The sequence below is a fragment of the Numida meleagris genome, chromosome 3 (assembly GCF_002078875.1).
Source record: "Numida meleagris isolate 19003 breed g44 Domestic line chromosome 3, NumMel1.0, whole genome shotgun sequence".
NCBI lineage: Eukaryota > Metazoa > Chordata > Aves > Galliformes > Numididae > Numida > Numida meleagris.
The window spans coordinates 23,985,935-24,003,997 of record NC_034411.1 but is presented as its reverse complement, the minus strand read 5'-3'; the positions used below and the strand labels follow the sequence as shown (position 1 = coordinate 24,003,997).

Below are 18,063 nucleotides of genomic sequence, written 5' to 3'. Positions count from 1 at the left end.
ATTGTTTCTTCAAATGAACATGCACTATTAGCAAACAACCTTTATTTACCTAACTTGAAGAAGAAAGGTTAGGAAAAGTATGCTAGAACAGGCAAAGAGTAGTTATTGAATGTGTGTTTTAAAGGCATGCAAAAACCTTTTTACCCTGCTGTATGATGTTCTTAGGGAAGTCATAGATGTAGTTTGTTCTCTGACATAAGGTCCTCACTGAGAAGGTTCACACTGTGAGGATTTCCATGGCAACTTAAATTGACATAAGTGTTCATTTTTAAAATTGAGTGCCCAGGGACATGATTAACTGCAGCTATACCATGTAAATCACCTAAACAGGGATCTTTTGTTCAGGCAAACCAGCTTGTCTTTTCCTTCCTGGAACCAACTTCAGAATCAGCTACTAAATAAGTTTGAAAAATCCCACAGCTTCTAATTTTTTTTTTTAAACAAGAAACAACAGCGCATTTCCAAATACACATACAGCTGAAGTGGTGAGTTCTTTAAATTACCAAGTACATCAGGTGGCCTATAGAAATTCTGTATGAAGAAGGTTATACTGGCATCAACACAAAGAGGCATAAGACCAGATTTTTAAGAACATTTCAAAGTCTATGAAAATAAATCTGCAAAGCAAAATGAAAAGTTCTCCCTAGTCCTAAACAAAGATATTTATAAAATAACTACTCACCAGTACATTGAATTGAACCTGCTGTAACACAATGATCTTCTGCCACAGCATAAGAGTAAAAATGGGGGGTTCTAAAGTAACAAGCTTTGCTCCAAAGGGAAGAAGCAAAAACCAGCAACCCCATACTTGCCTTACCAAATTTGAAATGGGAACAGCCAGCTCCTTTGTACCTGTTTCCTTTCTCTCCAGGGAAGTAAGCACACTGCCCATCCCAACCTACAGCCTCTTTGGAAATAACAACCATCCAGCCCAGTCTTAATTCAAGGTCAGCTTGTAGTGGGATGGGGCTGTTATGCAGAATGCTCTAAAACTTCCTGGCCTCACCTAACTCTTCTCAGCTGTGGTCTTCCAAGGGATTGTCTGATCCAGCTGAATGTATTCATCTCACAAAGCTGATGGATGATATCTTTACTCATCAGCTAAAGTAATACTCAAAAAGCTTTCCTTCTGCAATATAGTGCAGCTGATACAGATCATTAAATAATCTGATCTTAAGCTTGAAAAGTACAGTCTGCTTTTATGCAATCATCTGAAAGACAGATTTTTATATCAACTCAAGTAAAGTTCCATAGAATACCTAGTTTTTATAGTCACATGTCTATCTCAGACCTCCATTAAATCTGCATCTCATTAATTTATTCAGAAAAGCATAGTAAGTTGTTGGAAGTTTTCTCCCTTAAGCTGACATTAGTCACTTCATGCAAGGCCTACACGAATGTCCTTTTTTTTCCCTATAAGTGTTATTATACAGAGCTACGCTCATAGAGACAGTTTCTTACAATAAAAGCAAAGACACCTGGAAATTGTTCTAGGTGATGTTCCATCCCATCTCCTTTCCCCTCTGAATGTTCAAATTTTGTATTTCATTTCAAATGACCTTTAAGGATTTATTTGTGGGAGACACAATGATAGCAATGATGGTGGAGAAAGATATCAAGAAGAGCAATGGGTCAGATGGTCTGCAGCTACGTACAACCATGCTGCGCAGGAACACCCTGAACAATTCCGAAAAATACTTTTACTCTTTTGAGAAGAGGGTAAGGTTTAAAGTGCTTCCCAGGACAGCACTGAAAGGCAGCAGAGCCTTTGCCATTGATGCTCTTAAGACCGGACAAAGGAAAGGACGAGCTGGGCTAGACAAGAACTAAGGCAGAATTTGCTAATGCAAAATTCACATACCTGCCCACCAGCTGTGTCCTCAAAGCAGGGACTGGGGAGGGGACATTCATCCTTGCTGACTCCTGCAGCTAATGTGCTACCTCTCAGGCTGGGCACTGGAACATGGCATATCCTCCTTGTCTTTATTTGTTCCCACTGAGTTCATTAAATCCTTCTGTTCCCCAGCAATGAAAATAGTGATTTCCCAAGCACGCTATGTGTAGGTTTTGCACTGCGTTCACTACCACATGCAGCTACAAAGCATATGGATGAGACACAGTATGGTCCTCTGTGGCTTCAGTGGACATTGCTCTTGCTAAAAACTCAGAGGAATTTTGCTTTAGGATTCCCTGTGCTCTGGAAGAAAGCTTACCCTCTCTTCTGTGTAGGCTTGTGTTATTGCTGTAGACCAGGAAGGAAAAGAAAAGCTGCGCAGAAGGCAAATCCCACTATAGAGTGAGAAATAAAGCAAATACTCTATGATGTAAAGCTCCCAAGCTCAGCAAGGCACTGTGCAAACTTAGACTCTGAGACAATCTGTTTCCCTGAGGCTTACAGCCTAAATAGCAAGCTAGAAAATGGAAGCCACACAACAAGCAGAGAAAGGCATCTGACAAAATCCTCATTAGCCCTCCATTTCCTTCACTTGTGACATATGTTTGTTTCTCCTGAGTACTGGCATTTCCACAGGTTTGTACGCTCAATATTTACCATGTATCCAACAGTGAGAAACAAAGACTGCGTAGTCCTCTGAGTTAAAGAGTCATTGTGTTAAAACTTTACTTGTCTAATCACTCGGTGTTGTGCAAATTTAAGTGCTTGACTGAGAAAGAAACCATCCAGAGTAGAGCAGAGATGACTAAGAAAAACACTTCTGCTACTTTAATTGCTTTGTATTGCAATAATACCTCTTGGTGTGTAAACATCAAATTAGCAATATTCTAAGGGTGAAGAGTAACATAGCAATCAAATAATTCCTTCCAGCTATGCAGCCACAACTGTGAGCTCTCTCTCCTGTCCTTCTGTCTTTTCCTCATTATTTGGTGCACTAAAAATACTTAAAAATGTATTGCTGTGCTGTACTCTATTAAATTCCAATTATCCCTTTGCACAAACTTCCTAACTTTGAATCTTATCAGCACAGAAGAACTCTATGCCACAGTTGGTTGCAGTGAGCCAGGATGTTACTTTGAGCTCTGTATTTCTACACTCAAGGCTCTCTCATGCAATTCATTGGAATTTTCTATAGAAAATCTAATCTCCAGCATTATTCAAAACAATTTCAGATCACTGTTTAAAAATAATCCTCATATTGCCCAGCATTAAGAAATATTTTTTTTATCCAAGGCAACTTTTTAACCCATATATCTACTTTATTTGGATCAGCTTCTACAATATTGCTGTCCTGCTTCACAGCTTAATAGCCTTCATAACCTGAGTACGTGCTTTATCAGTTGCTGCGATATTGTCTAGGGGATCTTAATTGCCACTGCAAAAAAAAACCACCACATTTTGGACACGTATAAGCATGGCACAATGGCATTCAATAAATTGTCTTGGAGTACCCTGTGATTCAGAATGCATCTCCACCGCAGAACAGGCTAATTAGGCGTTCAGGCAGGCTTCCTTCAAAATTAGAGAAAACTCTGAGGAAAGAGCAGTCTTAAAGGACTGCTTCCTGCAGTATAAATGAGGTTATAGCATATTTGTCCATTCTGCCTCAGTAAACCCATTATCTTTTGGGAATGCCTCATTTAGATTGTCTTGTTTTCAAATCAAAACAAACCTGTGTTATTATTATCTACAGCTCAATTTCCCATTTCCTCTAGAATCCTACATTTAATCCCTTTCTATGAGGTATAAATATACCCAACTATACCAATGTACATAGTCATATTTGAATGACTAATTACAACGATAAAGTTTCAGTGAAGGCCAGGGATGTGTTCACTGCTCTCTTAAGTTCAGCTGGCAGAAATCCAATGGATGCCAACAGAGCCAGTTGGGATTTTCATCTGTATAAATAGGAGCAGGATCTGGCAACCATACAAATTACATCTGTTCCATTGCAGTCATCTGTAATTCAATCTCCAAAATATTAATCAAGTTTATCTGACATGATTTTTCCTCCATCATCAGCTCATGCTGCTGATTTCTCCTTGGTCCGTTACCCTTATAGTCTAATAGATTTTTATTCCCTTTAATATTTATGTCTTTAAGAAAGATTGAGTTAGATTTACTGGACTGTGATCAATACCATATTATTTTCTCCTTAATTGTTCTGTACATATCATCTGTGTGTTATATGTGGTCCAGTCTTTCTTTACACTGTTAACCCATCTCAATATATTTAGGTTTAGCAGTACATTTGAGTATTTTTCAACTTCTCTGTGCACTTAAAAACTAGTAAGTCTAGCACCCTACTATTTTATTTTCCTTCCAATTTCTTACAGTTTCATTTTATTCATCTTCCTCGTCCTGATCTTTCAGCCAATACTCTGAGATAAGGTTACATTTCATTTTTCTCAACAATAACAAGTGCTAGAGAAGTTTTTTCTCTCTCTTTTTTTTTTTTTAAACAAAAGCTTTGACGCCATATAATCACAGAACGGTTTGGGTTGGAAAGGACCATAAAGGTCACTCAGTCCTAATCCCCTGCCATGGCCAGGGGTGCCCCCCTGCCCCAGCTCAGGCTGCCCAGGGCCCCAACCAACCTGCCTTGAGTGCCTCCAGGAATGGGGCACCGCAGCTTCTCTGGGCAGCTGTGCCACTCCCTCAGCACACTCGTGAAGAATTGATTAAAGCCATTAACACTAGGGCTATCACTACACTCCCAAATAAAAAGTTCCTCCGGATCTTTTCTTTTAGAATTAAAGAAAATTAACAAGGTGCTTCGTATGTGTTACTAATACATTTGGCTTCCACATATTTCAACCAGGAAGAGTCCATCTTGTTTGGCCTTAGGGTTTTACTGATGGTATGTATGTTTTATGGAAATAGCTGGCTTTCTTAAAGATATTACACATATAATTAGTCTTCCTGATACCCAGAACAATGTAAGAAACAAGTTAAGTTTTCTAAAAAATACATATAATGTTTAATCTACAATTGTTTGAATAGGTTAACAACCACCAATGTTTGGTCAATCCAATCTAATGTTCTTCTAGAAACAAGGCAAATAAAGGAGAAATAGTGACTGTTGTACGTTTGCAGAAAGGCCCTAGATATTTGTTCATATAGGTGAAATGCAAGCTGAGAAAGTGCAGAGCAGGTAAAAATAAACTGAAGTTGAACTGTGTAACTGTGTCCTTTTGTCATTCTTCAAATGGAGGCTTAAATAAAAATGACCTCAAAGAACCCTAAGGACTGACTGCATTAATGCTGAATTATAATCAAATTGCAGTAAAATTATTCAATTTCTGTCACTGCAGCCCAAGAAGATATAAATTACTATTCAACTCCTGAGAGGACAATTTATCCTTCTTAAAGAAATTCTAAAACTTTGTATACTTCAGGAAAAGCTCTCCACACTTGATTACTGCTCTGCAAATATTAACACTATGTAGATTTTTTAATTATTCTCAGGCTCATTGTTTCGACACATTGCAAGAAAGATATAATTTTGGCCCAGCAATGTTCCCAACTTTTATTAAATTAAATCTAAAGTAATAACAGGTAAAGTTAGGGGAATTGGTGCTGATTTCAATACCAGCAAGTTGTATCAGAACACATTTCCTAAACAAAGTACACAGAGATGTTTTGTTATATCCAGTACAATGTCTGTTATCTCAGATGTAACCAACTGCCTTCTGCAAAAATGTAAGCTTACTTCTTAACAGATGATATTGCTACTTTCAGATACTGAAAAAATCTGAATAACAAGCTTGATTGAAAAAACATATTTTATTTTAACGTATTTAAGACTTTTCATTTCTAACCATCTATCTTAAGGTTAACCCATCTAAACAGCAATATCTGAAGAGCTGGAGACATCCTAGGAAGCAGGAAATATGCTGGGATTTCTCTCTCACTCACTCCCTCACTTTCTCACTGCCAAGTATTATATGACTGAAGAAGAGTTGGCAATCCTGGTTATGAGAGTTAAGATGACAAACTGGATGACTAGTGTCCAAGTCCATAATCCAGCCAAGCTGTCGCTCCTTCCCTTTCCTCATATTTATAACAGCATCTGTTCCTTCTATCTTCGCAGTGAGTAGCTTAGTTAAAGAAATGAAGAAATTCCCCCCACTTTTTTCCCCTTATCCTATGCATGGATTCTCACTTAACTACCTGCCTGCCACACAGGGCGCATAGCACGTGAAGCTGATTTTGACAAGATATGAGCTGCTGAGATTTTACTTTTAATGGAAAAAAAGAAATTTCAAATTGTCTTGAAAGTGGTGAATTACAGAAGGCACCTTCTGTAGCTGCTGCCAGCTCTGCAGAGCTTGGCTTGGTAAAAGAAAGACAAGCATATGAAACAAGTTTCATAACTGAGCTTTTTCCTGCATCTTCCTTATCAGTAATTAATGTGACTAGTAGAATGTGTGCACTTCCTCAATAAAAGTAATGATCATGTAGAGGGCCAGAAGTTTTCAAATCAAAGCTTAAAAGACATCAAAATTACATAGGCCTTCTGCAGGATTTCTAGAGGGACATTTTTTTCTCTCTCACTCAGAAAAAAATTGCAATCATATACTTTTCTTACAATAGTCACTTTTGGTGAAGGACAGTCACGTGTACCTGCTATTTTAAAAGAGTCTAAATCTAAAGAGTGCCCCTAAAGCAACATGTTAGCCTATGTTATTCAGGACCACATGCCCAAAGAAACCTGCTAATAACCCAGCATTTCCCCTGTGACTCAGGAGGACAGATATGAGCTCTTAGGTTGTGTGTTGCATGTTAAACAAGAGAATATCTGGTTCAGCAAACATGCTTTGCCCTCAAAGAACATGTATTACACTGATGTGCTTCTGATATGAGGTCTATCAGTACTAGGCACTGCTTTCTACTATCATAATAAAACAGTTGTTGAAAAGGGCCAAAAAAAGCTAAGTACTTCCTCCTATCAAAGTCTTTGGGGAAAGAATTTCAGTATCATTAACAAAGATCAGATCAAAACAGATTTTCTATATTTGTAAGGGGGATCATTTTTTAGGGTTAGCTGTTGCTGAACAGTCATAGCAGATATCTGGGTTTATGGAGCAGGATCTCTAGGTTCAGAGTATAATTAATTTATAAATATCATTTAAGAAAGGGACCATTTGCAAATTTATATGTCTGCCTCCTCATGGATGACCAGACAAGCTATTTTTTTTGTCATTGTAATTAAATTCTTTAACTGGAAAGTGAGAGATTCACACCTTATACAGAAAATTTTATCACATAGTTTACCACTATTTTCCCTTCCATTTCTCTATAAAGAATTTGACAAGGCTGGACTTGGTACACCTCTGTTCAGAAAAAAGTGTATGTATCAGAACTCCTTTTCAATCACCCAGCACTTTCCATTGACATATCCTGGGAAATATCAACATGAATTCTTAGCCTTTCTGCACCTGAGTGCAATGCCAAACTCGCCACATTCCACGAGCCCTGCAAAGGTCTCGTTAACACTATTTATTTTCTGGCTTGCTCCATTAATCACACAGATAGATGAGTTCATCACGGATTCAGCAGGGTCTGTATTTTGCACTATTGTTCCACCTAGCTGCTTTGTTTATCTCCTACAGCAAGTCATGCATAATGCTAATGTCAGAAAAACAGGACTTCTGCAAAACCTGGTTGTCTGCTTGAAAAAAAAAGCATGTTCCTGAAAAAAACCACTGTCTGCTCTATGAATTCCTTACCTGAAATATTTTCAGCCCTTTTCTTTCTACTGCCATCTGAAAATAAATTAATGTTCTGGGTATGTGGTCACATCATTTCTAAAAATACATCTTGAAAGCTCTGTGTGTTTGCAGCACTCATTAGAGAGTGCTGCAAAACTGCATGTGCATAGTGCCTACCTTATATTTTATTCAACTTCAGTTTTGCCATCTCAGAGAATACCAGTAACCTTCTTTTCCCCACAATATCGAAGACTACAAATTGTCTCAGTGTGCAGAGCTTATCTTGTAGGCGCTGGAAGTTACTGTTCTGGATTCCGATCACACAGTAGCTATTTTTTCAAGAAGCCGTGCTACAAATGGATCTTAATTTGCTGTACAACATGCTGCAATGGATACATCATGTTGTCCTGTAGAGACACACCACACTTCCTGGGTGGGCAGAAAAAGTTCCCTGTGAGAGATAAGAGTACAATACAGTCAAGATTGCCAAATTTGCAGAAAACTTAAAAATCCATTCTTCTGGGAAAAAAAAAAAAAAAAAAAAAAAAAAAAAAAAGAAACACCAAACCCACAGGAACTTTTTCTGTCAGTGTAAGAAAATGGCTTTAAAAATAAAGTAAAAAGATTCTAAAAATAAAATTTTCCAACTTGTCTGCGATACATGACAGCTTTACAGTATCCCATAAATGATGTCCCTCATCTCAATAAGAAGTTTATGGGAAGAGAACATATCTTTTCTGAGCAACACCTATACACTGCTTATTTTTCAATGTCTCCCACTCAAGTTAGTAATATTCTGTCCTCACACCAAATGTAGAGTTCTTCTGTCAATTCCTTCTGTCCACATTCCTCTCCCTCTTTGTTTGGCTGGTTGTATCCATGAAGCACCAGGTGTGCCACGCTGTCTGGCACAAGTCTTGCCTGGGTCCCACGTCATAGCTTGTGACCATCATTTTATTGAGGTACAACAGTGCAAGAAAATTTTTCATTTTATGTGGCCTGAATTAATGAGTTACATGTCAGAATACAACTTTTTTTTTTTTAAGCATTATGTTAGTGGCATGTTTTGTAGTACCTGAAGCGAGGCATGAAGTCATTTGAAAGTGCAAGATCCACCACAAAAATATTAGAGGACTGTGCAGTGTGAAATGAGGAAAACTGGTCTGATGTCACCTGCATGTCCGTGGAATATGCAGTCAGTGGTCAGTCTCCAAGGCCGCGTCTCCCTTAGTAAGCTGTTCCACAATATGAGTATGAGATCTGAGGCAAATCTCCCATTTTTGCTGTGTACTGCTTACAGCTTTGGTTCTCAGGGCTGCTTCCACATGTGCTGACATTCCTTTTCGAATAAGTTCCACTACAAATGCACTCACTTAACAGAGGTAGGATTTTCAAATTAATGCGCAGGCTGCAATATCACACAGTCCTCTAGCATGCTCTTCATGAGCATACACCAACAGTAAGCAGCATTCACATAGCAGCCTGAATTCTCCTCATGCCAAATCTACATCATCCTTCCAATTTACCACTTCTTTCTTTCATCCCTTCTTTCTTCAGTGTGAACAAAAATTTTTTCTGGTTCAAAAATTCTGTCCATATAATTATCTACCTTGTTTTACATACAGAAGAGCCAGACACTACAAATGTGAGTTTTCTTCAAAAAATAAAGTTAGAAATAGACAGAAATGAGTTTGGCTTCACTTCTTCCACCAGAAGGACATTTAAAAGTCATCAGCTGAATGTTATTAATACTGAAAATTGGGAAAAAAACTCCCAGTAAAACTTGTGGACACAAACAAGGTGCGAGCTGAAGAACAAGGACACTTCAGGGAAGTAGCAGGATCCCCACTGATGCAATTGGAGAAATCTGGTGAGCTAGGCTACAAAGGATTACTAATCCTATATGGAATTCACATTGTTTTATTTAGTCTGGCAGTATACCAGTGTATAAATGGAACAGCCTGGGTCCTTAGGTATTTTTGTTGCCTGTTCACCTTGTGTACAGGCCCCAGCAAGGCCTCTCACCATGGCTGCAAGTTTTATTTCTCTTCAGTCTTCAATCGTTTTTACAACAGCAAAGCAACCGTATCTTAGAACTGTTACAAGAAACACAGATCTGTTGTGTGTTAGCACTTATTTTACACAAAAACACTGTATTGACACAGATTAACTCTTTATTCATTTTCACTGCTGTTAGAAAACTTCATACTTATGTTGCTTTGTCCACAGTACAAAGCTTTCAGTAACTACTCACATACAAAGACAATATCCAGAAAGCTAACACCATTAATTTGCACCTTCCTAACACTGATTTGTTCTTTATCTTTCTACAGACTAGAGCCCATTAGAGCACCCTTAGCTCAGAAAAGCACTGTACCTCCTTCTCCCCAGTCTCATTTTATTCCTTTTAAGTCTGTTAAGTATGATGATTACATTATTCTTCAAGTTAAAACATTTACCACACATTTTCATTCTTAAAATACTTAGCTCTTTAGGAAGAGAAGCATATAATCCACAAGCTGTAAAAGCTTGTCGTTTAGCTGAAGGATATAAAAAGCTCATAAAGGCCAATTGACAAAAATGACTACCTCTCAACAAAAACATGGAAAATCCCAGTAATATGAACTGAAAACTGTATTAAAGCATGAACAGAAGTAGTCGCATATAACAAGCGTATATATGACAGAGTCACGTCATGCATTTTGAGGAAAAGCTCATTGTTTCCAATTGTTCTTTGGCCAAAGAGGGAACTGGCTTCTGGATTTGAGGCTTTACAAAGCTAAATAAATTTGTTTCTCCTTTCAGGCACTGAAAGAATCCTTTAGACTTATCTTCACTTCCAGATGAAACCCAGATCACACAAACACAAAGGCTTATAAATAACATTATTGAAAGGGAAGCTAACTAAATAATTAGATACCTGGAAATCTATGATTGATAACTATATCAATTTACTTCATAAGTTTGTAGTGAGGTGTTTCATATAATCTCAGAGGAGAGGTGAAGGACTCAGAGTTTGTCTCCACAAAATGGAAGGAACTCTGTGAAATATTTATACCAAATTTTCAACAAAACCAGTGGGAGTGAAGAACTCCCACCAGCTCTCAGAAAAGCTCAGCATCTCACAGTAAACCATAAATGAGCAAGAAGATAAAATATATTCCTTATACCATATTTCAGAGCTTTTAGATCAGAGTTAAACATAGGCATGTTGGCTAGATAGAATAGGAAATACATGTTACCTCTGCCAGTGGTAGGAAGGCTGTTGGTTTGGCAGCTTACAGTTTTGTACATGGACTTTTATCTGGAAAGTTTCCTATTCTAGAGCAACAGTGAAAACAGTACACAGAAATACATGTAGTCACCAGCATCTCTGTACTTCCTTATCTAAGTGACTCATCTCTCGAAATAGAAGATATTATAAGCCTGTGAGAGTTTCAGACTTTCAGGTCCGACTTTTCAGCTAGGATATCAAATACAATTAGTGTTAAACATGATGGCAATTTCTGAGACCCCAAAACTCTGGTCAACTGGTCACTAACTTTAGTCAACTGTTTTACTAAAGTATTAGCAATTTTTACTTCCTTTTCTTTTCTGAACAGAGAAAGACTTTACTAGTTTCCATATCACAAGAATTGTCAGGATCCCAGTAAGTTAGCACAATTTATAGGGTGCCTGTATGGAAAGAGATGTGAAGATATGGTCCCAGACACAACTTCAAATCTAGGGCCCTAATTCTCATCTGTGTTTGCCTGAGTCATAACTCAACCCATTTTGGAGTTGGTGATATACTTCTTTGTGTGAAGTACTATATATAAACCACATAAGGACATTTCTATGCATTTTCTCATATATTCTAATTACCAGAAATAAGATGAAGTGCCAGCTTTCCGCATATGCCTCTCCACCCATCATTATCTGTCTTTAGCTGCCGAAACAAATCAGGGCTGTGGAAGATTTGTGTTCAAATGGTCAGTGTCTTTAGGGGGTGGGAGGGGCTGAGATTTGCAGACAATTAACCTCAAATTAGAATTCCTTTAATGTGAACCTAAAAATATTGTTTATTTTCCTTTTCTGTTGATTAAAGCATTATCTCAACTTTTTTCCACTCTGCCTCTTTCGTACGCTTAATAAACTCATGCCCTGTGGTACCGGTGACTTACAGCTCCTCTACCACCCATCAATCTTTACACAGAGCATTAATGTTTTATTACTCTTGTTCTGGTCATAATGATTTTTCCCTTCCTCTGCTGATTTTTTTTTTTTTAATCAAAAGTAATTTACAGCACTCTTCACCAAAACAAGCTTTTGCCAATTTTAAATACATCATGTGTGTGTTCTCTGACACTTGGTCAAATCAGAAACTTGACTGATGTGTTCTGCTGGCTTTTAATCAAGCTACATTAGTTCATACATAACATGGTCCTATAGGAATTTCCCTAACCATTAAAATTAAACAAAAATGTCATTTAAGTCACTTAAAATTCTGATTTTCTGCATGTTTTTTTTCATATAATATTAATAAGCTTAACAACATGAAGAATCCTTTTGAAATAATGTATTATATATCGCTTTGATCTGCAGTTTCTTAAGTAAAACAGGTTCCCTCAAGCATCCAGTTATTTGTCACTATTCATGAAACAATCACTGTGGATTTTATTGAGTGGATTATGAATAACTTATATAAAAGCTATTCAGAATCAATATGAATCAAGGCAAACACCTACCTGTTTTTACATCTACAATCTATTCTACAAGAAGCTGTTGTCAAGTTCACCAATACATCACTTAGCAGGAGATCAGCTCTGCCAAATAATTCCCTTACAACACTGGCATGAACCTCATTTTCAGTTCTCTGCTGTGCACTACAGCTAAAACTTTTCCCTTTATAAACACACCATTTTATGTCAAGTTCACAAAGTTTTTGGATAATGATAGTTTTTACTATAGTCACTGTATAGTATTTCTTATTCATTCACATTATTTTTTATAATTTTAATATTTTTTTCTAGATCTTCTCAGCAATAATTCATCATCATTTGCTAAATACTCAGCTAATCATTTCTAAGTCTATTTTTTACATTGCTGCAAACAAAAAGACAGCTGGTTATATTCATCTGTGAATTTGCTACAAATACGATTTATAACACGGTTTTGCTTTAGCCTCCAGTGCATATTTGTTCACTTTTCCAGTATGAAGATGAAGATTCATGTACCGGAAATTTTCTGCATCTTGGAAGTTTTTCAGAGCTGAAAGCTAGAGATTATCTTGTCCCTTGGCAGAGACATTGTAAAAGTGTCTTTTTCTGTCCATCTCCCTGCTGTTTAAGAAACAGGCTGATGAGATCATAGGCAATAAGTGCTTCTGCCTTCAGACCCTTTTGCCAAAAACATTCAGTCTACAGAAAAGAGAGTTTCTTCTGGCAGCATGTAATCCTTGAATTTTGAAAAAGCTTGACATTTTTAAACAATTAGGAGTAGTGGTTATGTTGCTATGTTGCTTTTCCCATATGGCACAAAAATCCAGCATCAAAGACTTAAAGCTCATTATGCCATTCAATAGCCCATCTCCACTGAAATGTGGAGTTAGATGGTTATCAATTATTATTGCAGAGAATACTGACAGCTGGAGCAGTAAAGGAACTGAAGTGTTAAGGTGTCTGGGAGGGAAAAGGATGCAGGGGTGACTTACCAGCTCATAAGCTGCATCATGAGGACACAGGTTAGGCATCTGACTGAAGCTGCATTTGAAAAAGAAAAAATAATTTAAAAATAAACAAACAAAACACAATGGCCTACACTGTACTTCTTTTCTCACAGCACACTTTTTCTGAACTACAGGCCCTTTAAAGTGCTTGACTGAACAGAAATGTAAACAGAAAGCAATGCTGAAGCCAGGATTGTTAGACTTACAGCTCTATATATATGCTTCAAGCAGCAGCTGAAACCATGCTAATATGAATCATGCATTAGGAGCAAAGAAAATACAGGCCTCATATAATTATAAATCATAGAAAGGCTTAGGTTGGAAGGAACATTAAAGCCCATCCAGTTCCATCCCCTCGCCGTGGGCAGGGCTGCCACCCACCAGACCAGGCTGCCCAGGGCACCATCCAACCTGGCCTTGAGCACCTCCAGTAAAGGAAACATTTCCAACACCATGCATAAGGAAACAATTGTACTCATCTGTATGAAACTATGAGGACAATCCACCAGTTTAAGTCTTGTATTTTAATATACCACAGAGCAGTAGTTTATTTCAAAATTCTGCGGTGATTTTCTATCAGTTGTCTGCTACTGCTCAACTGTCTAGCAGTGCACAGATGTAAACTTGCTAAATTGTACCACAGGCACCAATCTACTTAAGAAAGTAGGGTCATATGAGCAGTGTGTGATGCTCAGAAAGAGCAGAAGGCCCACCTTCCCCTCCTATCTTCAGTACAGACGTCTTACGACCAGCTACACGTCACCCAGTCCTGCCAGGTGCTAAAGAATACTGCACTCACACTCTGAAGGCAGTACTGGGTATCTATCGAGCCAGAGTTCTGTGGAGCATAATTCCAGAGAGAAGAGTCAGGAAAGCAAATTAGCTTGTGCTGAAAGAATCAAGAGACAAAGGTCTCAATTTTTGTTTAAAAAAGAATAAATGAACTCCATGGTCAGCTCTGCTGATAAATTGTTAGACCACGCTCACAATTCAGGCAACCTCAGCTTTTAAATTCCCCCTGAAGGTGGAAAAGATAGTTCAGGCATGAAGTTGGTGTACATACAATGTATTTCTAATGAGCTCTTTTGTCTGCATATGGAACTCTAAATAAAGAAATGCCTAAAAATATTTTTATCAGAAAATAGTTTTTCTTGGTGCATTTGTAAAATTTCATCCAGTTCTAGCTCTGTGCTACTCCTTATTTTATAGTACTGAAGAAGTTCAGTTCCACTGCAGTGGAATTAACTAATTAATTAATTTGGTTTTGGAGGACCAACAGTCTTCTACGTATTCAGGACTTACTGTGTCTGTATGTGAGGGGAAGTAATTTCAAAAGCTCAGACAGATGGATTTTATTAGCACTGGCTGGCCTTTTTCACACCACGCAAGAAAAGACAGCAGGACTACTTTCAAGATAAAATAGTTCATCTAGCTTCCCTTAATGTCCTCAAAACACGAGAATGATTTTCAATGATATTAAATGTTAGGGAAAAATACATTTAAGAGCTTGCCTTGCACAGAAAAATTACTTTATTCCCATTCATGAGTACCCATGCAATCACAGAAATACTTAAGGCTAATTCAGATATGAGAAACAAATTAAATTATGTCAGTGTGGTTCTATTCACATAATGTCTCACCAAGAATAACAAATTTGGAAGAGAAGATTAAAAAAAGTCATATCCAAGACAAAACTTTGTGCCAAGAAAAAACTGTGCAGACCAAACATTCAGTACATGGTACGTAAGAAATCTCATCAGAGGTTATTTACCTTTTCTTAGAATATAAACTGATGTAAATGCATCTGTATAAAGATCTTTACCCTAAAAGCCATCCCCATCTTCTAGAAAGCCAACTTCAGGTCCCACTGGTATGTAAAGATACTGTTACAGGAAGATAATGATTTTCAGTAAGTGGTTATATACTTTCAGCATGAGGACTGTTACAAGATCAGGCTCTACTATCTTCCTGCCTATCATCTATCAGTATTTGGCAGCTTCAATGCTAAAGCATGTGATTTGGACCCTGATGGTATCTAGAGGGACAACGTAGCGCAGCTAAAGATACGAATACTTAGGGAAACCTAAGTAGTAACATCGAGCTTTCTCCTGCAGTCTGCTATACTTTATATACAGAGCCAGGGAGCTCACAGACAGATCTGGAGCAGCTGAAGGCCTGGGAGCAATCGAAGTGAACTTCCAGGGATCCTCTGGGCACTTTGGCAAGCATAGTATTAATTGCATGAGCTGCAGCCCTGGGACATGCACAATGATGTCTGCTCAGTAGGCTACAAACTCACTGAGCCTAAAAGCAACAGCCCTGCATCCTAGGCACCTCTGTGCTCTGGCAGTACTGGCTATTCATCCATGCCTTGCTCATGTTTCTTCCGAAAATTGGAAATATACACATATACATGTATACATACATACATATATGGCATATTGTCTAATGGTTTCTGTGTGATGCTGACGTTGGGAGGAGCACTTAAAAGAAATAAGAACCTGTCAAGTTTCTTACATGGATTAGTGCTCAGAGACTCACAGAGCAGGAGACTCTTGAGAAATCTGCATTAGCCAAAGTCTAATTCGGAAAGGGGAGCTAAAAAAAAATAAAAAAAAAATAAGTGGAATTATGGGTGGGATGAATAGCAGAAAAAAAGGAAAATAAACTTCAACAAGCAATCAGTGATAGAGCAGTTAGAAAAGCATGTTTTACTTTCACCTCAACTGTCTGAGGAGGGACTCACAGAGAAAATACTGGAACTATCAGAAGGTTGTACAATCCCTCTACAAACACAGTAAATGAGGAAGAAAACAAACAATTTTCCTCTTGGGCACCTGTAGAAAACAAAGCAAAACAAAACAGCAGGGAACAAATAAAAAAGATGTGAAATTGCCCATGAAAGCCATGATGACCTCTGCCTATGACTAGCCTAGAGAACACCAGCTGTGTGAATTGCTTGGGCTTTTATTAAAAATTCAATTAATGTAAGCAGTTGTAGTAATGGAACAAAAAACTGAACTGGGGTTATGTACAGTCAAGCCACAGTCCAATAATCCTGTTTCCTAATCAAAAGCCTGATAAAAACAAGCACTCAGAGAGTGGGTTCATGGTGTAGCAAAGGGAGAGAGGATGTGCAAATGCTCAGATACTGCATTTGGAGAGCAGGGGCTCCAAACCCACAGTCCAAAGACACACAAATGAACAGCCACCTTTCACTCAGAGGCAACTGCACAGTGACTGAAATGCATTTGAACGCAGCTGTGTGTCCTATATGGTCAAGGTGCCCAGCTGCCAAATATTCTGCGTGTTCCTGCTTACTGAGAAAATATATTTTAGACTGCAGCAAGGGCCTGGGCTCTTTCAACAGACCTGAAACAAGAGGCAGAGGCATTGCCTCTCTGTGTGCATTCCCAATCCTGAATTTCTTCCTTCTTCAAGGCAATTTAGCTGGAGACAGATCTTCTTGTGGTGACCTCTTCCTTTGTGGTCTCTTGATGACAGACCTCTGTAATAGGACATCAGGGGAGGCATATATGCTCTAGAGGAAAATATAATACCAATATATTTCCCTCCTTTCCAAAAAATGCATGCAAACCAACCCTTTGGAACATAACCCAGCTTTACTTTGGGCATTATGACAGGAGGAGGGAAGCACCAGACAAAACCCAGTCAAATAACTACAGATCAGACATCTGCCACATCACATGGCACAAAATTAACCTCAGTGGTTGGCACCATGCAGTCCCTTCTGCCAATTCCTGTGTTAATTTCAGCCTCTTTTATGCTCAGTATGGGAAAAAAGGGAACAGAAACATCAAAATTAGCTGTTTATTACATTTAGTAATGCTTACATCATCCTGGAATGCTGGAAAAGCATATCTTTGCAATTATTTTTAAGTCAGCAATACTTGGAGAAGAAACAAGAATATTAGGATGATATTAGGACACCAGCATTCCAAAATTTGCTGGGTGCCACCTCATGCATAGAATCACAAAATATCATGAGTTGGAACCTATAAGGATCACAGAGTTCAACCCCAGGCTCCACACAGGACCACACAGCATTCAAGCCCTGTGTCTGAGAGCATTGTCCAAATGCTTCCCGAACTCTGGCTGCTCAGGACCTGTGTCATGCCCACTGCCCTCTGGTGCAGAACATTTTCCTAACGTGTGTTTGCTCTATCATAGAATCATAGAGTGGCTTGGGTTGGAAGGGACCTCAAGGATCATCAAGCTCCAACCCCCTGCCGCAGGCAGGGCCGCAGACCTCCATATGTAATTCTAGACCAGGCTGCACAGGGCCCCATCCAACCTGGCCTTGAACACCTCCAGGGACGGGACATCCACAGCCTCTCTGGGCAGCCTGTTCTAGCACCTCACCACTCTCTTGGTAAAGAGCTTCCCCCTTATATCCAACCTAAATCTTCCCTCCTTCAACTTAAAACCATTTCCCCTTGTCCTGCCATTATCTACTGTTGTAAAGAGTTGACTCCCCTCCTGTCTGTAGGCTCCCTTTAGGCACTGGAAGGCTGCAAAGAGGTCACCCCACAGCCTTTTCTTCTCCAGGCTGAACAAGCCCAGCACCCTCAGCGTGTCTTTGCAGGGGAGGTGCTCCAGCCCTCTGATCATCTTTGTGGCTCTCCTCTGGACCTTCTCCAACAGCTCCCTGTCCTTCTTGTATT

General features: G+C 38.6%; 1 protein-coding gene across 17 annotated transcripts in view; it reads right to left on the bottom strand.

The window, feature by feature from the left end:
- The window catches only part of MTA3 (metastasis associated 1 family member 3), a 696,451-nt gene that overhangs the window by 526,835 nt on the left and 151,553 nt on the right, over window positions 1-18,063 (bottom strand). For 15 of the 17 annotated variants that reach the window (XR_002436305.1, XR_002436306.1, XR_002436307.1 and 12 more), the window contains exon 20: window positions 13,364-13,412. Coding sequence is in view for 1 of the 17 variants with exons in the window: in XM_021389468.1 (XP_021245143.1) it covers window positions 13,395-13,412 (18 nt within the window). In the remaining 16 variants the exon portion in view is untranslated. Of the gene's footprint in view, window positions 1-7,848; window positions 8,123-13,363; window positions 13,413-18,063 lie in introns of all 17 variants that reach the window. The other 2 variants (XR_002436314.1, XR_002436315.1) reach the window with 1 other exon arrangement.